General features: G+C 37.2%; 1 protein-coding gene across 1 annotated transcript in view; it reads right to left on the bottom strand.

Moving 5' to 3' along the window:
* Window positions 1-23,415, bottom strand: part of LOC127443107 (ephrin type-B receptor 1-B) — a 412,296-nt gene that overhangs the window by 255,135 nt on the left and 133,746 nt on the right. Inside the window, exon 2 of the mRNA XM_051701623.1 lies at window positions 22,854-22,918. Within this exon, the coding sequence (XP_051557583.1) occupies window positions 22,854-22,918 (65 nt within the window). The remainder of the gene's footprint in view (window positions 1-22,853; window positions 22,919-23,415) is intronic.

Genomic DNA, 23,415 nt, shown 5'->3' with positions numbered 1-23,415 from the left:
AATATATTTTCTCTGTGATTTCTTTTTTTTCGCCAACCATTCCCTCGCATCTTACTGGGTGGGTACTAGGACCTGGGGGAGGCTGCTGCACACGCTAGTGACTGTACACCACACGCTGAACCAGGACAGAAGCAGTGCGTATCTGTTTCGGTGTCTATGTTAACAAATCAATGTATTTACATCGGAAGCAGAAGCAGTGCATGAGCTGCACTGCAGCGGGAGTTTCGGCGTCGAGTTTATTTTTGCAGCGCAGCTCACGCTGAATTAAATTGACACTGCACTGTTGATGGACATGATGAAGAACAGTTGATATGAAAAAGTAGATATTGGACAGAAAATTTATAATCTAGTGTGTTTTTATTTTAATTACAGCTCACAGGAAAACAAATAATAATAATAATAAAATAAAAGCACACAAAAACAAAATTAAATAATTTTAATTATATATATATATATATACAGGGTTGGGGAGTAACAAAATACATGTAACAGGATTACACATTTAAAATACAAAATATAAGTAACTGTATTCCACTACAGTTACAATTTAAATCATTGGTATTTAGGATACAATTACACTTAAAAAGTATTTTGATTACTGAAGAGATTACTTTGCATTTTATTGTCAATTGTTTCATTTAATATTTAGTCCTTTCAGATGGAAAACATTTATACATATAAATGATGCGATCCAAAGTGCATATGAACAGCGGTGAAACACTTTCTTATGAAGTGTTGCTTTCATACGAGCAGACAGAGAAGTAAGTTTGAAGTAAGTTTGGAGCAGAAGAAATAGAAATAAACTTTGTGTAAATTGTCAGCTTTACACTTAGCTAAAATGCTATTTCTAGCCATTTTACATGCACGTTACCAGGCACGATCATATTTTTTTATCAAGAAAATTCACGTTGGATCATAATTTCTTTTTTTCTAGTAAGACCTTTGATATTAGGGCAAAAATCGTATTCTTGATAATAATTTTTGTATTGTTTTCCTGTAAAAATATCTAAAGATCCTTAAAACAATTGATATTGTTTTATAAACAACACTGCATAAGATATTTAGGTTTTTCAGAGAATGTATTTTTAACATGTGTATTTTGTCTTACTGTACTGGCAGAGTTTTTATATAGTCAAAACAAGTGAAAAAATCTGCCACTTTTGAAGAAGTAATCCAAAGTATTTAGAATACGTAACTGACCTTGAGTAATCTAACGGAATACGTTACAAATTACATTTTACATCATGCATTCTGTAATCTGTAGTGGAATACATTTCAAAAGTAACCCTCCCAACCCTGTATATATATATATATATATATATAAGCAGACATATGGTTATATCATTTAAAACTACAAGTCATAGGCTTAAACAAATAAAATAAAACTGCCCTTATATATACTATTATATACTAGGTCTAAAGGGTTAACATCAATACCCTGTGTTGTCACATGTAAACAAATGCACACGACAGCACGGGTAGTTGGTAAATTCAGAAATTATCTTGTATTGAAAGACACTTGTATTAAAGTGCTCTATTGCCCTCAACTTTTTATAAGGATTAATTAACAAAGAAAACAAATGTGGGATGCTGTACCTGGCTGTTGGTGAATACGGTGAGTTAACATATTAGAAGCATAATAAATAATAGAAATAAAATATTAAACACTTAAACGTTTTGGATGGTGTTTGAACAAAGAGATATTGCTAATCAATGCTGTGCAAAATGACTTTTTATGACCATATTTTTAAGCTATATTATTCAGTGTGATCGAGCCAAACCGAGTGGTCAAACCGTCCTGCTGTGCAAAACAACATTCATGCTCATCGTCCTCCCCCTCCACCAAATAATGATGTTAAAAAATTAGCAGAGCTTATTTTGTTGGCTGTCACTACATTAAATAATTCTACAAGACTGCATTAGATTACACCAGCATCATGTAAATAATATTTCATGACGATCAGTCTTGTAACTCTTATCAATAGCTCACACCTGATAACATTTTGTAACTTTATTTTCTGTATAGTATGAAGGTAAAATAGTGCTTAAATGATTTGCATGCGTAGAGTAAGATTTGTAAAAGCATAAATGAAGTTACAAGCGTGAAAGAAAAATTTGCATGCGCAGAGTAAGATTTGTAAAAGCGTAAATGAAGTTACAAGCGTGAAAGAAAAATTTGCATGCGCAGAGTAAGATTTGTGATAGCATAAATCAAATCGCAAGCGTAAAAATAAATTGCATGCACACAGAACATTTTGTAAAGGTGTAAATCAAGTTGCAAGCATAAGAAACAAATATTAGCAATATTTTAATGCTTTGCATAAGTGTAATTCATGTGTTGTGAATCTGTAATTGTGTATTAATACAAAATAAATTTTTATCCTGACTTCCTTTTAAAAAAATAACCTTATTTCGATAGATTTTACACCCATTGTTACTCTAAAAATACATGATGAAAAGACATTTTGGGGAGGGATGCCCAGACCCCCCTAAAAGAGGCTTAGCCACTCTATCCATGAATCTCTAGTGATGTCCCTGGTGGTTAGTGAATAGAACACAGGGTTTTGCGCTAAAAAATTCCAACCGCAAAAGTGCCGCAACTGTTTAGTAAATTTGCCCATGTAAATCTATCACTCACAGCCTCGTTGTTATTCCCGTCAAAAAATAAAGATGGCACTAGTGTGAATAAGGTCCAAAATAGCAATGTAGCAATTTGACAGCTACAGTGTTATACATTGTTACAAAAAAAAAGCTGCATTGTTTTGGAAACAGCTGTTAAGTTAAGAGCATCGCTAGTGCTCATTAGTTAATCCTTAACACTCGCACACCTCCTGAACAGACAGAGAGAATGAAAAAATCTTAACCAGATGGTCATCAACCACAACCTGCGAAGCTTAATAAGGCAGTTGTTACGGTTACAGAGACCCTGTGCGCTCTCAAGCACAGCCAAGGCTGTTCACTTTCATTAGAGTGACCAAAGTTTTGTGTGTATGTGTGTCGGTGACAGGGAAAGACTGCAACAGAGCCTTGTAAAGAAGCCACTGATCCAAGGTCCTCTGTCCTGTCAGACTGAACTCTCCAAGGTAATAACAGCAGAACTTCCTGTTCCCACAACAGCCATCAGGGTCATTGTCAGCAGACAGCTCAAATTCAAATAAAACATATGATGACTGCATGATGCAGACTGCACATGTTTCAATTTGATGTCAATATTTGGTGAAAGTCATTTTATGTAGGTATCATAAAATAGGTATCACTGAAGGTATCAATTCCCTCAAGCCACGCCCCTCTTGCACCAGCAGAATTCTGCAGTATGGTTTTAAATATGGTAATGATGCTTAATTATTGGTGGCTGAAATTCAGTTATTGGTGGCTAAAACATATGTATCCAAATGTCCTTCAAAATTGTAATTTGAAAAAAACTAATAAACACACAAAGACAAAGAGTGAAGGATGTTTCAAATTTTGCAAACAACAGGCATTCAAAATTGGCAGAAGTCTGCAGAACAGACCACCACCAGTGTAAATTGATTTATCGGTATAAGGTCTAACGGACTAAGACTCAAAAACTATCTATGAAAACCTATACTCCTGTGTTGATTCAAACCAGTTGAAGGCTCTACAGAGGCAATAGATGGTTCTTTTGTGAAGAAATGAAAGGTTTCATGAGCCAAGGTCAAGTCCAGAAGGAGAAACTTTAACAAACGTCGGTCTCTACAACTCACCTTTATTTCAGACAAAGCTTGTAAAAGCATGAAGAAATGAACCAGACAGACCTCAAATACAACTTTTGTATTATTGTTTTTCGCACACGATTAGATCTCAAACTAACCGTGTGCGAAATACAAAAATATATTTCGAGATGAGACTGACTACAACACTACACTTACTGCTCTAGACCTTCTGCAACAATACCTAGAATGCATTAGTGAAGAATTCAGTCATGTGAACTGAGGTATACCAATAACAAAACATGACACAACCCATGGCCACATTCAGTCTGTGAGAATATCACGTTAAACATTTCTACAGGACTCTGAGATGGTGTTTTGGGGCAGTGAGACACTAAAATGCCTCAAACTATGGGAGAACAATAGCTCTGTTCCAAAACCTAGTGAACTGCCTACAGTGGGAGCATTTTAAGACATCATAGGTGCGTGCTCCCGACGTGAACACTTAATAATAGCTTAATAATGCTGCCTCCTAAGATACCGTGTTTTGGACAAATTCTAAGACAGCATTGGATGTATATATATATATTACTGATTAATCAGTGCCGATAATTGCTTTTTGGGACTATCTTTTATCTGCAAACATCAATGCCAATAATTGCTGATAGTTTTTTTTTTAATTCCTTTGTGTTCCTCTGATAATTATGTGGGTTTTTTTTTTTTTAATGTAAGGGAGGGCATGCAGAGAAAAATACACTGTGTCTCCTTCCTCATATATTGTGAATAATAATCATAATATATAGGCTATTAAAAGCGTAATCTGGTAAATATTAATTATAGAGCACTGTGCCAAGTCTCTGTCATTTCAAAGTAAGAGTCTCCTGTGTGTTTTCGGCTTGTTTAGTGTTAACCCTTTCGTACGTATGATCAAACCAGTGTGATTACACTAGGCTGGGCTCAGACGCGTATGATCAAACAGGTGTGATCTGCAGTCATGCTGCTGTTTACCAGCAACATCAGTTGTCATAATGACTGAAGCGGTTGTCATAATGAACCAGCAGCTCAAATAGTCTTTTCAGCATCACAATATCTTTATTTTTATATGTTACAAACTGTAAAACAATCACTAAATAAAAGTATAAAGCCGTTACCGTCAGAGCGCACTGTTTAAATGCAGTGCTGCGGCCATGATTTCTGACGTCAAAGAATATAAAAACTAATCAGACCACTCAAGCCTTCTCCCATTCCATCCGTCAAAACCACTTCCGGGGCTGGGAGAGTGGAAGGGCTAGGTTTAACAGTTATATATAAACTGTTTAAGCCAAAGAGCTTTTTTTTCCCCCTTTAAATCAAAGTTTGTTATGTAATTTACCTTAGAGCAGGTTGGTTCCATTCATGGCTTCGAACTCCTTTATGAAAATTTTATGAAATCCATATAAAAATAAAACAATAAAAAAATGAATGGGAAAAATACTTCCGGAAACAACAAAAAAGTCAATTCAAGATAGCAGACAAAGCATGTTGATTATAATGTATGTACCCTTTATATATTAAATACCAAAACTATTAATAATAATAATAATAATAATAATTTAGAAACAAAACAATACTTATATACTTTTTAACTACAAATGTTCTCTTCCATACATCTCTGTGACATGCACTCATGAGAGGGATAACATAAGCTCGTTGGTAAGGTCACGCATCACGTGGAGGAGGCAGGAATTGCATCATTGTTTACAATAGAAACTTGCACAAAGCACAGACCAAGTGCCGTTCACAAACCAAAACAGTCCAAAACAATTTCAAAACAATATAAAATAAAATAAAAAATAATTTACAAATAATAAATAAAAAAATTAAAAAAAACAATATAAACAATGACGTGCTTCCTGACTCCTCCTCCAAAATAATCAATCATTTGCATTCAGAAGAACTTTATGTGTCGGCTGGAGTCGTGTGGATTATTTTGATGCACCCTAAATATGCATTTTGGACCGTCAAAAAATGGAGTACATTCACTTGCATTGTTTAGAGGAGGCCTGAAATGAAATCTTAAAAGTCTTAAATTCTGTTTTGATGAAGAAAGAAACTCAGATACATCTTGGATGGCCTGAGGGTGAGTAAATTATCAGCAAATTTTCATTTTTGGGTGAAATATTCCTTTAATTTATTTACAATTATTTATAATTTAATTAAAAACATTGTGTTAGAAGAAATGTATTATGGCATTACAAATAAATGTTAACATTTTTCTAGTGGGGGAGGCTGAGTTCAGAGAGAGATTGAGGTGGATTCATAGGTGTTGGAATAACAACAATATATAACTTTAAAAAGGCAAATTTCCGGGGTCTCATAGGCGCCATGCAAGTCAGACATGTGAACGATGAGCTCTGCGCACTTTGCTAGATTTAATAATATTTGTGTCACAAACATGGTGAGATTCGATACACCCTGATCCTTAATTGTTTTGAGAAGACAATATGTCAAGGAATTCAAAATCCTCGGGCTCTGGAGATTTTAAAAGACACTTACGTGCTCGGGCTGATTCGCTTCAGCTGCAGGCCGGAAGCCCCGGACTTATTTCGGACGGTGAACTGAAAGAAATCCAGCGTGAATTGATGAATGTGTCTGCAGTGCTGACAAAGGTTGTTGCAGACTTGGAGGATCTTGCTGTAATACGTCGATCGATCACTTCCATGGAGGTGAAATTCTCTGAGTTGGTTACAAGATTGTCAGACGTCGAGAGACGGCTTGATTATCTGGAGTCACTGGAGAGGGAATTAGCTGCAAACACATAGCGACCAAGACAGACTTGGAACGCGTTTGGGAAAAACTGGAAGATTTGGAGAATCGCAGTCTGCGAAACAACGTCCGAATTGTTGGAATTCCTGAGCATGAGGAAGGCCGAGATATGGTAAAATTCCTAGACGAGCTCTTTCCGAGTCTGCTCGATATAACAGGCCATAAACTGGAAATCGAGCGAGCTCACAGAGTCCCGGCTCGGAGACCCACAGAGGGAGACAGGCCCCAATCAATTCTGGCCAAATTTCTGAGATCATTCAATAAAGATGTTGTGTTACACGAGGCGAGATGTAAAGGAAGCCTTTCTTGGAAGAACCACAGCATTTTCTTGTTCCCAGACTTTGTGAATTCGACAAAAGAGAAACATGATCGATTCAAGGAATGCAAGAAACTCTTACATCAATGGAAGATCACTTTTGAACTGATGCTTCCGGCCAAGCTGAGAATAGATACTAAGGATGGACGTAGAGAATTTACATGCCCACAGCAAGCATTGGCCTTCATAAAGTCAATAGAATGAGTAAGCCATTTGGTGATTTTCATGTAGCCGCCTAGTAGACCGACTCACTGAACATACACTCGATTGTCCGAGGAAGCTGAGTGCCTTTTTCGTTTCGTTGTGTGTTGGTTCCGCCTAGCAGCTGGAGTTTGTTTTGTGTAGAATCATTTCTTTGGGATAGTTGTGGATGAATCTGCTCATTCTTGGTGCTTATGCCTCCTAGAGCATCAGTGACGCTTCACAGGATGTGTAAAAATATTGGCCTTACAGATATTTGGAGACTTTTGAACTCATCTGGGAGGGACAATATATTCTTTTCATCTGTCCATAAGAATTATTCTAGAATAGATGATGTTGTTTGAAAGTATACCTTTTTTATGTTTTATTTATTTATTTATTATTTTATTTTTTTATTTTCTAATTGTTGGTGACCACTGTGTGTTTGTGTCAGGTGGGGGGTGTGGGGAACTGTTCAGGGGGAGGGGTTTAATGTTTATAATTGATTCCGTATTTTATGTTATGTTTGTATGATTTATGTATGGAATCAATAAAAACTGTTAATAACACATACAAAAAAAAAAAAAAAAAAAAAGAAAAAGAAAAAAGTCAAATTTCCATACAAAAACACGCTTCAACTTATTGTTTCCATTCTGTGTGAAGCTCCTAGTATGTGTGTGTGTGTATGTGTACTTGTGAGAACTTTTAAAAATGAATCTCGACACATCTGGATTCTGTTTTATTAGTTGCACTGCGTCTAGCTTTTTTTTAAACATATTTTTATGCTTATTAGGGCTTCGCACCGATAGCTTAGATGTGCCCTGCTTCTAAATGGCCCCTTGGAAGGCAGAGCTCTGCCTAAGCAGTAGGCAGCAAGGCAGCTCACTATTTTGGAACAAACGCAATGTCTTGTTTCCAGGGCAGGACATATCTTGGATTAAATAGCTCTTCATAGTGGCCTCAACTGAGCAGTGTGCTGTTGCTAAATAAAAAGAGAACAAGACATTAAATATACAGGAAAGAATAGCAGATATTTTAGTGTAGATCCATTTAAGTCATTGACAGAAAAAGCAGCAAAGCTTGAAACATCCATTCTCACACACACCTCTACAGAAGAGTAGGGGAAAAAAACGTGTCCACTTCGCCATATGTCACTAAGTGTTAACTCAAAACTACCTAAAATTCCATCGCCGGCAGATTTTACAAACACACTCTCCTCCATATGGATTTTTAAGTGACCCAAAGCACTTAACACTGAGAAATCACTTTAAAACACACACACATACACACACACACACACACATACTGTGCCTTGAAGTGTGTGAGAAATATTTACACTTTGTGTAGTACTGGTGTTGGACTATCCATTGCTCATTGGAGAATGCTTGTCGTAAAACATGAGGGTAGATGAGCCAATCATAACATACTGAAGTCATTAACATATAGAAGTCTTAAAGGTACAGTAGCAAGGACAGCCTGTTTAATTCTCAGTGTCAGAGAGAGGGTGGGAAATGGACATGAAAAACAAAACTACAGGTTTTGATGTGAGAAACCTTGACTAAGATTTTAAATAGACTTCAGGAAGTCGTACAAACGTGCAGAATTTGGCACCTATAAGATTCTTTAATTGGAGTGGATATATTACATTGAACAATCCTTTTTTTTTTTTTTTTTTTTTGGCAATAGAACCTCTTATGAAAGCAAAGGAATATGGTTGAAAAAACAAAAATAAAAATACAATCTGACCATTAGAGAGACTCTATGTGTCCCTGTTTTTATTCTTCCTTTTTGCCATTCCACTAACAGAATTTATTATAAAAGAGAGTGTGGCCATCCCTAAGGAAATATGCAGTGTCTGTACAATATCTGCTCTTAGACGTCAATAAACATCTGGACTTTGCTTCTCAAATATGATTGTGAAACAGACAGATGGTGTCTGCAGCTACAGCAAGCTCTTCAAAGTCATTTCCTGAATGTGTTGTAGATGTGCGGCATACAGTGGGTCAGCGATAGAGAATATTCCTTCTAGAGTAACTCAGCATTACTCATTTTAATTTACTAATTAATATGCCTTTTTTTTTTTTTTTTTTTGGCACTTCATATTGATTGAGACCGAGAAGACAGAAAAATATTGGAGAGAGGTAGGGATATTGGGTTTGTGACATGAAACAGGCCAGATTAGAACCTGTGTTGCCTGCACGACCACCACAGATATGTATAAATTCTGAATATTTAATAATGAAAAATAAATACTGATCAATATTGAAAGATAACCACAGAGAAAGAGGAAGAGAATATGAAAAAAAGAAGAATATATAAAGAATATACACTCTCGGAGCACACTGAACATTACGGTCCTAATAAATTGCCTGACATGGTCTTCTGCTGTTGTAGCCCATCCGCCTCAAGGCTCGACTTGTTGTGCATTCTGAGATGCTATTCTGCTCACTACAATTGTACAGAGTGGTTATCTGAGTTACCGTAGCCTTTCTGTCAGCTCAAACCAATCTGGCCATTCTCCGTTGATCTGTCTCATCGACAAGTCGTTTTTGTCCACAGAACTGCTGCTCATTAGATGTTTTTGTCACCATTCTGAGTAAACTCTAGAGACTGTTGTGTGTGAAAATCCCATGAGATTTGCAGTTACAGAAATAATCAAACCAGCCTGTCTGGCACCAACAATCATGCCACGGTCAAAATCACTGAGATCAGATTTTTTTTTCCCATTCTGATGGTTGATGTGAACATTAACTGACGCTTCTGACCCATAACTGCATGATTTTTGCACTGCACTGCTGCCGCATGATTGGCTGATAAGATAATCTCATGAATAAGTAGGTGTACAGGTGTTCTAACTGTCATACCACCTGTCCAATTGACCCTATCCCCTCACATCTTATGCAAGCTGCCTCTCCATCAATCTTACCCATACTCACACACATTATCAACACATCTCTCACAACAGAAAACTTTCCCTATACATTAAAGCAGGCTCGGGTAACCCCACTGCTTAAAAAACCAACACACAACCCGACAGTAGTCGACAAATATAGATCAGTCTTTCTTTGTCAAACATTTGGCTTTCTACTTTCCTGCTGAAAACCAGATGACATTCCATGAGCCAGTTTATGGCAGAGCCCCTCTCTAACTTTCAAGGCAAAGAAAAGTTGCTCCATTTTGATTGGATCATGGCAGGACCAACACAAACAAATGTGAAGCACAGCCATCAGATAAGCAGCTCGGACAACTGCCAGACACCCCTCACAAGGCAGGAAAGACCTTCTAACACATTGGAAAACACTTCTCATTGGTCCATGTGTGGTTTCTTAGCAACCTCTCAAACCCCTCATCCTAAGGCCAGAGGTGAGAAGGACCATAAAATTCTTCAAGACCTCTCGAAGCAGCATTAACTTACCATGTGGCAAAAAAGCCACAAAGACAAATCTTTACACACAAACTTTTATTCCTAACATGAAAACCAACTGCAACACATCCACTCCATGTTTATTCACAGAACTGTTTATGTAAATTGCAGTTGTTCAATTAGCACAATAGTTCACACAAACTGAACTATGGTGGTATAAATTAATGCATGCATAATGTTTAATCTTTCAATATCATGTTTGGTCTCTATATCTTCAGAAAAATACCAATAGTATTTGTGAAATGGTTTGGAAAAGGAGCAATGCATAGATGAGACTTTAAAGACATTGTTCTAACTATGTACTTTAAAATATGCAAATGTTCCACACAGAGAAGGGAGGGTAAGCCACACTGTGTAGACCCCCTCTGATGTCAGCAGCCAATCATAACCCTGAAACAGGAAGGTGCCAAACAGAAATCTCTTCTCTTCATCAGGAAGGTATTAAGCATCCTTACAACAGCCACACCTTCATACGGAGTTCCCGGCTGTTCGAGTTTGGGAGCAATAAGCAAGAATTATTTATATTTATTTATTTATTTATTACTTTTTCACCCAATTTGGAATGGCCAATACGCAGTGCGCTTTTAAGTCCTCATGGTCACGTAGTGATTCACCTCAATCCGGGTGGCAGAGGATTTGCCTCCGCGTCTGAGACCATCAACCTGCGCATCTTATCACGTGGCTTGTTGAGCGCATTGCCACGGAGACATAGCGTGTGTGGAGGCTTCACACCATCCACCGAGGCCTTGGCGCTCAACTCACCATGCGCCCCACCGACAACGAACCACATTATAGCGACCACGAGGAGGTTACCCCATGTGACTCTACCCTCCCTAGCAACCAGGCCAATTTAGTTGCTTAGGAGACCTGGCTGGAGTCACTCAGCATGTCCTGGGATTCGAACTAGTGAACTAGCGAACTCCAGGGGTGGTATCCAGCGTCTTTTACCACTGAGCTACCAAGGCCCCTGCAATAACACAATAATAACACTTCTCCATTATGGTCTCACTCTACAAGAGAGGCATTAACAGATTAATAATGAACATTTTGAATCTCTGGCCTGAGTGGTAGGAAATGTAACAGAATACAAACCAACCAACATGCAAAGACTCACTCCATGAGAGAGAGAGGATAACAGATCATCCAACGTTCTTAGTATTAGTTCTGAGACAGAAGAAGATCGACCAAGTACCAAGTCTCACTACAAGAGGCTTTTGCAATGCCAAGTTTGGAATCCCTATACCAAGGAGATAACTACAGCAACAAGGTTTAGATCTGGTGAGCAAACCCTCTCTTCAAGTTTTGTGCATCTGTGTGTTCCAGATGATGAATCATGCACTGACATAAGGGCAGTATATCTGCATGTTCCAGATTGCAAGAACCCTCTTGGTGCTTCCAGGAGATCAGCATTCCTCAGCTCCTTCATGTCCAAGGCTGTTAAAACGGAATCCAGCTCCTTCCCCACTGTAATGTGGCCCTGAGCCCCAGTGGAAGACGTCAATATTACCAAACTCATCAATCGAGCAAGGAGAATGTAAATATCTTTACTAAACCTCTTTCTAGAGACCTTGGCATTAGCGTATACTATCAGTTTATGATTTTCTAATGTTATTTAGATTGCATAACCTGTGTATCAAATGTTTTGTAAATAATCTTTGCATTATTGTTTAATTAGGAATAAGGTTTTCACCTTATTTATTAACAGCGAAACAGCTATTTATCTTTCATAAGATAATAGTCATACTTTGCCATTGATATCTTTCCATCCTATGCATTTAGCATATCAGTACCATTTGTAGGTTTTGTTAGTTATTATTGTTTATCTTTTTGTACATAAAACTCATGTTATTACAACTGTGTGTTCCTTGTGTTGATGATACAGAAGAGCTCTAAAGGGTTAGGCCGACTCTCATGAATCCTTCAGATTAATCAGATGACCATTTCCCTCCAATTTACATATTTCTAATTTATTGAATGGTCCTTTTGGAACATTCTTTTACTGTTAAGGTGAAACTTAGCTGGTGTCCCAAGGATGGAGGGAGGGGCTGTCTGATATTAATAAACACACACTCATACATACCTTAAGTGACTTGTGATCAAAAATCACCACATACTTTGGTGTCTTGTGTGAGGCCCAGTTCATTTCAATTGGTGCCAGTGTGATTCTCACTACAGTCGTTTTCAAACAGTTGTCTGCTTTTCTCACACAGAACAACCTAATCGAGAGACATCAGTCTGGCTTCAAAAAAGTACACTCAACAGAGACTGCCTTCTTGTCAGTAGCTGAAACCCTGCGACTGGCAAGAGCTAACTCCAAATCATCAGTCCTCATCCTCCTTTTACTTGTCTGCTGCTTTTGACACAGTCCATTTGACCCTATCCCCTCACATCTTATGCAAGTTGCCTCTCCATCAATCTTACCCACCCTCACACATATTATCAACACATCTCTCACAACAGGAAACTTTCCCAATACATTAAAGCAGGCTTGAGTAACCCTACTGCTCAAAAAACCAACACATAACCTGACAGTAGTCGAGACAAGATTCTCCTGTCCACCCTATCTGACCTGGGCATCACAGGAACTACACTTGGATAGGTTGAATCATACCTCATTGGCAGATCTTTCAAGGTCTCCTGGAGAGGAGAAGTGTCCAAGTCACACCAGCTGACTACTGGTGTTCCTCAAGGATCAGTACTTGAACCCTTCCTCTTCTCAATATACTGTACACAATATCACTCAGACTGATCGAGGCACATAGCTTTTCCTACCACTGCTATGCAGATGACAAGCAGCTCTACCTGTCATTCCAGCCTGATGACCCTACTGTCTCGTAGCGCGTATCTCTGCCTGCTTTTCGGACATTTCGGCCTGGATGAAGAAATGCCTCCTTCAGCACAACCTTGCCAAGACAGAACTCTTTGTGATCCCAGCAAACCATTATTTTGACCAAAACCTCACTATTCATCTTGGTTCAACTACACTAACACCAACCAGAACTGCTCAAACCTGGGAGTGGTGGTAGATGACCAGCTTAATTTTACCTCCCACAAAGACTGGACTTCTGTAATGCTTTGTTGGCCAGCCTATAAGCTAACACTTTTAAGCCACTGCAGATGGTCCAGAATGCAGAAGCGCATCTGGTCTTCAATCAGTCAAAAATGGATCATGACACCCCACTCTTGATTTCACTTCACTGGCTACCTGTAGCTGGCCACATCAAAATCAAGGCTTTGACTCTGGCCTTCAAGACAGCCAATGAAACCGCACCCTCTTACTTCAATTCACTTCTCCAGGTCTATGAATCTAAAATATTTCTCATTCATTTGAAATTATAATGCCTCTTTTTACATTTTTCAAATCTCTAAAATTGTGTTTATTTCCAGGATAAAAAAAACAAAAAAAAAACAATCCCAGATTTTCAATGTGGTCTATCTATATCTGTATGTACAGTATATCTACTGTATCTGTATATCTATCTATCTATCTATCTATTAGTATGTTTTTCTTGAAAGAAAGAAGAAAGAATGTTTATCTTGAAAGAAAGAAAGAAAGAAAGAATGAAAGAAAAAGAAAGAGAAAAAGAAAGAAAAAAAGAGGAGAAGAGTGTGACAGAGCTCTCTGCCAGTGGATGCTTAGCACCAAGATAAAGAAAGCAGTCAGCAGGACAGAGAACAGAGAACAGAGAGAGAGAGAGAGAGAGAGAGAGAGAGAGAGAGAGAGATGAAGGACATTAGAAAAAGAGGGAGAAATAAAAAAATAAATAAAGAGAAGATGAGACGCAGAGCATCTGAAAAGCAGTGCGCTCAGGGAAGGCTGTGAATGAGCCAAGAGAAAACAGCAGAGGAAAGTGTCCTTGTTTAGAGTTTTAGAGAGAAGGACAGAGGGGTGAGTGAAAGAAGAAATTGCTTTCAGAAGAACACAAGAGCAAAGTGACTGGGGACACTTCAATGAAAGTATTTAGCACTCAAACACACACACATTTTTACTTTCTCACACTACAGCCGAGAGGTCTTACTTATAGTTGAGCATTTAAATTATTTCTCCTATCCCAACTTAATATAGAGAGTCAACAAAGTAAGCCATTTGTAGGTTGATTTCACCTAAAAGTGTAACAGAGTGGCTCTGTGGCTCTGTGAGTTTGTTTGAGTGGCCCTTCCAGCCCGACACAGCAACACTACCTCGACCAATGGCACGCGTTTAGAGCAGAACTACTGTATCTGTTTGTATAACCAATGGAAGACGAGGGGAGTTTTCTTGGAATCTTTTAGAAAACAGTGATTATTTTTTTTTATTTGTATTTCTTTCTGTTACAATTGATGATGCTAGAAATTTTTTTTCAGATTAAAGTTGGGATACGAGAAAATGTTAACATTGGATGCATCAGTCTGTACGTTTCTTACATGAAATCTTTTAGCTCCAAGGTATGTGTGTGTTTGTGTTTTTTCACATGAAATAATTATGATGCCTTAAGATGACTTGGGAATTTTTTTAATGTTATGCAAACACACACACACACACACACACACATGGCAAGGCAAGTTTATTTATATATGACATTTCACCCCATGCTTCCTAGCACTTGCCATAGATGTGGCTGTCTTGTCGGACACTTCTAACGCACCTTACAGTCTAGCTGATCCCACAAAAGCTCAATGGGGTTAAGATCCATAACACTCTTTTCCAATTATATGTTGTCCAATGTCTGTGTTTCTTTGCCCACTCCAACCTTTTCTTTTTGTTTTTCTGTTTCAAAAGTGGCTTTTTCTTTGCAATTCTTCCCATAAGGCCTGCACCCCTGAGTCTTCTCTTTACTGTTGTACATGAAACTGGTGTTGAGCAGGTAGAATTCAATGAAGCTGTCAGCTGAGGACATGTGAGGCATCTATTTCTCAAACTAGAGACCCTGATGTACTTATTCTCTTGTTTAGTTGAACATCTGGCCTTCCACATCTCTTTCTGTCCTTGTTAGAGCCAGTTGTCCTTTGTCTTTGAAGACTGTAGTGTACACCTTTGTATTAAATCTTCAGTTTTTTGGCAATTTCAAGCATTGTATAGCCTTCACTCCTCAAAACAATGATTGACTGATGAGTTTCTAGAGAAAGCTGTTTCTTTTTTGCCATTTTTGACCTAATATTGACCTTAAGACATGCCAGTCTATTGTATACTGTGGCAACTCAAAAACAAACACAAAGACAATGTTAAGCTTCATTTAACGAAATTAAAAAGCTTTCAGTTGTGTTTGATATAATGGCAAGCAATTTTCTTGTTCCAAATGAGCAATTTAGCATGATTACTCAAGGATAAGGTGTTGGAAATGGGGCCTGTCTAAATTTGATCAAAAATGATCTTTGTGCTGTGTTTTACATCAGTAATGTCCTGACTATACTTTGTGATCAGTTGAATGCCACTTTGGTGAATTAAAGTACCAATTTCCTTCTGAAAGAGCAAAATGGGGCCTGTCTAGATTTGATCAAAAATGACTTTTTGTGCTGTGTTTTACCTCAGTAATGTCCTGACTATACTTTGTGATCAGTTGAATGTCACTTTGGTGAATTAAAGTACCAATTTCCTTCCGAAAGAGCAAAATCTGTACATTATTCCAAACATTTGGCTGCCAGTGTATGTACTATGATTCACTTCATGGCAAGCCATCATGTTATAATCTAACTGGAGTAAGTGTGCGCGAGGGATGAGCGTGCCAGAGTGTACATCAGCCGGGTGCAGTTTCAATCTCTCCCCCTTAGATTGGGTCATTTCACGCGACTCATAGAAGCAGCGCTGACCACACAGAGATATGCCAGTTTCAGAGTTTATACTTATTTACATGACCTGCTTTCTTATTATTTGAACTTTAATGAAGGATGCATTAAAGGTATAACAATGAGGTGTTTCCTTTAAAGATGCTGACATGCAAGTTTCGCTCCAGTGAAACCGCAGCTCCGGCTCCGCTGTATTTCACAACGGGAGTGCTTCTGTATTTTATTATTTTATATTTTTGTATAATTTCCTCATACCTTGCGATCTACATCACCTGAAGCTGTTTGGAAAGTTTGGAGTTCGTCTGGACTGTAAGCTGTGTCTTCTTCCTCTCCACTGTCAGGCACGAGCTGAAGTGCTGCTCTCGTGTTCCATCATTAATGTCATATCTGATCTCATGTTACATTAAACGAGATCAAATGACTATTCAATAACAAAAGTTTCTGTCGACAATTTTTTATTGTTGTCGTCGATAATGTCGACTAATCATTTTAGCCCTAATTCGAAGTTGTGAAATCCAAAACATTCAAACCACCCTGATCTTGTGGATTGCATATTATAGTTTTTTTAATTTTTTCTTTTTTTTAAGTAATGAGGCTTGTTTTTCCACACAAAATCAAATAATATTTTGTCAAACTCTTTAATAAATGACTTTGGTACAAATAGAGTCTGGGAGATACTGTATATGCAGACCTTGACAAAACTAAATGAAATGCCCATTTTTAAATGTTACTCTTACATTTATAATTTCTATTAATAATACATGCTTTGTAAATGCCTTTTCATACTAATAGCATAATAATAATAATAATATTAAGTATTATTATTATTATTATTATTATTATTATTATTATTATACAACTATTATTTAATATATATATATATATATATATATATATATATATTTTTTTTTTTTTTTTTTTTTTTTTTTTTCTTACCAGATGAAGCTGAATTTGTAGGCTACATTAACTGTGGAATATGTTGTTAACTTTGGTTTCTCCTGGTATTTCTGATATTAATATCTGCATGAAACTGTTTGTCTGTACATGTATAACAGCATTATTCTGAAGGCAGGAGGTGTCAAGCAAAATGTGAAATGTCAAGCACACATTTTGCAGAAAATAATCAATACAAATTAAAACATTAAAAGAAAGTAAAATAAAATAAATATAGCGAAACAGGTGAAAGTCCCGTAAATCTATCAGAAATTTTTATGATAAGACACCATTATTTAGTTTAATAATAATAATAATAATAATAATAATAATAATAATAATAATAATAATAATAACAATGTTAAATTTATATAGTGCCTTACCAGAGGTAGCACAGTTTAAAGAAGTAGAAAAAAAAAGATGGAGCATGTTTCAGTTTCTTCATTTTACAGAAGGAGGAATATTCCGAATAGATGAATATTCTATGGAGAATTTAAACTTGAACTTTTTTTTTTTCAGAATAAAGTTTTAACCAGATAATTTCCATAATCGCTGATGTCTATATAAATGTGGTCAACTTTAAAAGATGGACAGACGAGCTCCGACGTGAAATCATCACTTCAGGTCAGGAATTTAACATCGAGCTCAGGTTTAGGCTATAAATGAATACATGGGAATCATGTGTGAATCGTGTGATGCATTAACATAGACATTTCAAGAAGTGGAAAGTGTATATGATGTTGTATCTTAATGTTACACTTGACAAGCTCCAGATGCGCACAATTAACAGAGACCACAAACGGAGTCGAGACCGTGCCCATCCGATCCAAAATCACAACATGCACATTGCATTTTAGAAATATTGGCTGCAAGATTCATCAGTTCTTTGTATTTTTGGATATATTTATTTAAAATGTCGCTTTATCCTTGTTCCTCCTGGATAATCAGTCATACGAATATTTTTTTATATTATTTGGATGAATCTGTTATTCGTTTTGAAGTCATTATTCATGCCTTTCCAAATAAGGTATTCGGCTTTGGGCACATCCCTACTACTGGTGATGAATGCATGAACAAGTTTCTCTAAGTCTTGACTGGATACAAAACATCTAATTCTGGCTATATTTTTTTAGATAATAGTAGGCTGATTTAGTTATTGCTTTGATGTGACTACTGAAACTATGGTCTGACTCCAAAATTACACCAAGATTTCTTACTTGATTTTTTGTCTTTTGACCCTTAGAGTTAAGGTATGTATTCACCTTTGGAATTTTGCCTTTGTTGCCAAATACAATTACCCCTGTTTGTTGTTTAACTGAAGGAAGTTTTGGCACATCCAACTGCTAATTTCATCAATGCACTAGCACAGAGAGTCTATGGGGCTGTTGTCATTTGGTGATTGGGCTAGACAGATCTGGGTGTCGTCTGCAAAGCTATGGTATGTAATTTGGTTCTTTTTTCATAATTTGGCCTAGTGGGAGCATATACAGGTTGAACAGGAGCGGTGCAAGAACTGAGCCTTGTGGGACTCCACACTTCATGGTTGTCCACTCGGATTCATAGTTGCCTATAGAAACCCCTCCCTTCTAGATAAGAACTAGCTGAGGACCGTCCAAGAGAGCCCTACCCAGTTTTCCAATCTGTCTAGGAGAATGTTGTGGTCAACAGTTTCAAAAGCAGCACTGAGATCTAATAATACCAGCACTGATATTTTGCCTGAATCAGTATTTAGCCGAATATCATTAAGGATCAGACATAGTGACTAATTTCTGAAGTTTTTGTGGTGGGTGCTTTCTGACCTCAGTGCAACATGAGGATGAGCTGATCGCCATTCTAATATCATTTATCTTCTTCATGAAAAAAAGATGCAAACTCGTTGCACTTGCTGTCAGAGAGCTTTTCACAGGCAACCTGTGTTGGGGGGTTGTAAGTCTATCTACAGTAGCAAAAAGAGTGCGGTGTTGTTTATATTGCTGTTAATAATGTTTGAGAAGAAGGTCTGCCTAGCTGTGCCTAGTTCTGAATTGAAAGCATGGAGGCTGTCTTTATAGATATTATAATGGACTTCAAGTTGTGTTTTCTGACACGTTCATTCTGCTTTCCTCCATTTTCTTTTCATGTTTTTCACTGCTGTTGTGTTTCTCCAAGGTGCTTTATGCCTGCCAGTGATCGTCCTGACCTTTACAGGAGCAATGCCATCAATAGCATTTGTAAATTTTGAGTTAAAGTTATCGAGGAGAACATCAACACAGTCTGTGGATATACTCGGTTTCAAAGATATAACCTTGCTAAATTACACACTAGCGTTCTCATATATGTACCTCTTTTTGACAGAGACAGATCTGACTTCAGTGGCAGGAGAAATCAATATTTCAAATAAAATACAGAAATGGTCAGATAGCGCGGCGTCCTTAATTATAGTGGATGAAATGTTCAAACCCTTACTAATGAACAGATCAAGAGTGTTTCCGCGATTGTGTGTGGGTCCATCTACATGCTGAGTCAGATCAAAAGTGTTTAAAACTGTTATGATTTCTTTGGTAGTGTTGTGTTCAGGATTATTTATATGAATGTTGAAATCCACACACACACACACACACAATATCCAATGGCAGAGTTTGTTTACCCTGTTACTGCTGTAAATATCCAGAAGTATCTGCTCCTGTTACATGGCAGGTCGGATGGGAAAAAGAAGCTAAATCAAAGTGACAATCTAAGAGTCTCGAGTGACACAGCTCGGCAAATTAATTCACGTACACATATCCATCGCAAAGCCCTGAATCCCATAAATTACACAAAAGGCACATGAGTAATATGTTTGTTCATGCTATACACCAGCATGCTCCACAAAATGAGATAATGACTTTGATTTACATCCAGTACGCTTGGCATGACAAGAGGAAAGGAGATTATGCTACGGGCAGCACACTAGTAGACGTATTTTACTTACATGCGCAGATATTCATTTATTTATTCTAATAATAGCTATATTAAATATAAATATATATAAAAGATATAACATACTTTAAATAGTTTATATGCAAAAAAATTTAATTATTTAATATCATATAAAATTATTTGATGTTTATATACAGTATTTATCAAGTACATCATGCATTTAAAATGTATATTGAAGTATTATAATTACTATTTGAGTATTATATTAAAAATAAATATAAGCTTAATATATAAGTATATAATTATTCTAATTTAATACTTTATATTATTATATACTAATTATAATTAATATTTATATATTCATCTCTGAAAGTCTCCTGGGAGCATTCACACACACACACACACACACACACACACACACACACACAGACCATGACAATTAATTAAATATGGGTTGTTTGAGATGCAGGTGACCCTTGACCTCTGGGTGAGGGATAGGACAAGCAGGCGTGAAAGATAATCACTGAGACAGAGGGACTGTGTGTTGGGAATGATCAGCCAATCTGAATCAAGATGTGAGAATGGGACAGCTGAGGTCTGCGAAGACTTTGGGATTTTTAGGATTTCTGTAAGAGAAAAGCAGAGGGGGACTAATGGAAAGCAGGGACGAAATAGAGGTATGTGTATGTGTGGGTGTGTGTGTTGGAGGGGGCAGCTGTGAGAATAAATGCGGATAAATGGTGAAAGCAGTAAACAGTGTGTGTGAAGGACGATCAGGGTTAAATCTCCTCATGTGATCCACAGAAAGAGAGGATGAAGTGGGAAAAAAGAAATGAAGAAACACAATTTCAGCACCTTTGAAAAACACTCTATTCAGGAAAACAAAATATATTACATTTAAATGTAAAAAATATATATATATATATATATATATATATATATATATATATATATATATATATATATATATATATATTATATATTAAAAAGTTTAAATAGTATCTACCACACCTACATTTGGTAATTTAATTCTGTCTTATATAAGACAGAATTAAATTACCAAATGTAGGTGTGGTAGATACTATTTAAACTTTTTAAATAGTGGCACATGCCACTGATGTATTATAAAACAGTATATAATCTAACAACATACACGTTTGTAGTATAAATATTGTGACAGAACTTAAACTCATTGCTGGTAGAGCAACTTTATTTACACCTTTTGTGTTCATTTTTATTGAAAATAAATGACTTTCCAATGGCGTACAGCCACTGTCTGTCTTCGCTTACATGGATCGATAATGGAAAAATAGTGAAATTGGCAAAAAACAAACATGAACTGGATCGTACGCATTTTTAATCATCAGTCATACTAATATCACTACACTAGATCTTAGGCTGAAGCCTGTCAAATTCACATGCTTATCTTTCCATGTCTTCAAAGCTTATGCAATATTTGTATAGTTCTGACAGTTCCATCGCACTATTGACATGCATATAGCCGGGCTGTGAGGGCAGTGTTATTTGCACGTATTGCAAATAATTATTTGGCTATACTGAACCAGTGGTAGGGGGGCCCCTGGTGGCCATATGCAGCCACTTATGTCGCTTAATAAGTAGGGCTGCACTGCGTCTGAGCAATAGTAATAGTGATGCTTGGCTTAAAAGCGCCACTTATACAGCAGGAAAGAAATATAGTTGTTTTTAGTAGGACATTTGATGAGCTAATAGATTTCCCCTCACTAGGCTGCCTGTCCATCACTGTCAGATGCTTACGTCTTTAGCGTGTGTGTGTCAGCGTGGCCCACAATGACTATCTGTGGATACTTTCATTACTAATTTTAAACCACAGCTGGTCAAACGGATGGATGGACATTGAGGGGGGACTTGGCTGGCAAATGATTTCAATAAAAGTGACACGAGAGGAACGACGCAATACATTGATGAACATAAGTCAGACAAAATAAACAAAATCACTCATGCATTATAAAGCTGTGTTTGTGAGAATGCATAAGAATTCAGTTTTACCACCCATTCTATTTTCCTTCATTTTCCTCATACCGTATCTCTCTTTTTCGTGCCCTAGCTGGAGTTAAATTAAACCACTATATTTATCTGCAGGTTCAGCAGTGCTATCTATGGCTGTCATCACAGCAGACCTGCTCTCACATTTAGACAGATTCAGAGGTGCTTTTTTAGCTTAAGTGGACCCATTATGCCATTAAGTCTTGAATGTGAACTGTGAAGTGTAATGCGTATGGCGATTGTGCAATGAGGGCTTCACATTGTGCCCTTCAGTTGGGAGAGAAAGAGATGTGTGTGTGTGTGTGTGTCCAGATATTCCCTACGCTGTGGGGACCAAATGTCCCCACAAGGATAGTAAAACCTGACATTTTTGACATTGTGGGGACAATCAGTCAGTCCCCATGAGGAAAACAGCTTGTAAAAATGTTAAAATGCAGAAAGTTTCCTGTGAGGGTTAGGTTTAGGGGTGGGGTTAGGGTTAGGGTATAGAATATAAAGTTTGTACAGTATAAAAACCATTATGTCTATGGAGAGTCCTCACAAAACATGAAAACCCAACGTGTGTGTGTGTGTTTGTGTGTGACATTGATTGCTTAATTTCACTGTTCAGAGAGGGGGATAACAACACCTGGAGTACAAACATATTTTACAGTGAATTTTAGAGCTAATCTGAAATCATTTAGTCACTCTTTTCTCTCAAAGGCTTTTTGATGAAGGGTGAATACAAGGAGGTTCCAGTTTCATGTGCTTTTCTAAAAATAAAGCACACATAGTAAGTGTTTTAATGTAGTGTGAGCAGTTCTGTAGGTCATTCATTCATGCAAACACACACACTCACCCCTGAGGAAGGGTACGCCGTCCACCCAAGCTCTGCTGTGGCAGTCCGAGTGTCCATCAACGTTTCTGTAAATCACACAGAAGCAAAGAGAGATTTATGTTGAATCACAAATATGTATGTTTGAATTTTCAAACTTGTTAGCCTGAAGTTTGATAAGCTTGAAACAATATAATATTCAAAATAAAAGCTGCCCTAGAACACTTCAGTGGGTTAAATAGAGCCACACTTGGACAAACACACTCAAAAAAAGATTTACAGTGAGCAGCTCTAGAGCAGTTCTTTCAGTACACAAGTATTACACATAGCTGCTCTTAAGAGATAATCTTTATTAACACAAAACATAGGAATCTGCTCTAGATCAAACACACTGCTCTAGAACAAACACTCATAGGGTTACAAGCTGTTATTTTAATGCACACTTAAATGTAACAAAGAGTGGCTCATTAGAAGATAATTTTTAGGGAAGTACCTTTTCTAGAACAGCTGTCTTCAACCCTCTGCAGTGAATGTTTTCTAGAGCAGTGGCACACAACAGAGAGAGCTGCTCCAAAACACAGGCTGC

This window comes from Myxocyprinus asiaticus, chromosome 6 (genome assembly GCF_019703515.2).
Source record: "Myxocyprinus asiaticus isolate MX2 ecotype Aquarium Trade chromosome 6, UBuf_Myxa_2, whole genome shotgun sequence".
NCBI lineage: Eukaryota > Metazoa > Chordata > Actinopteri > Cypriniformes > Catostomidae > Myxocyprinus > Myxocyprinus asiaticus.
Note: the sequence above shows the minus strand (reverse complement) of the source record. Positions and strands in the feature narration are given on the sequence as shown.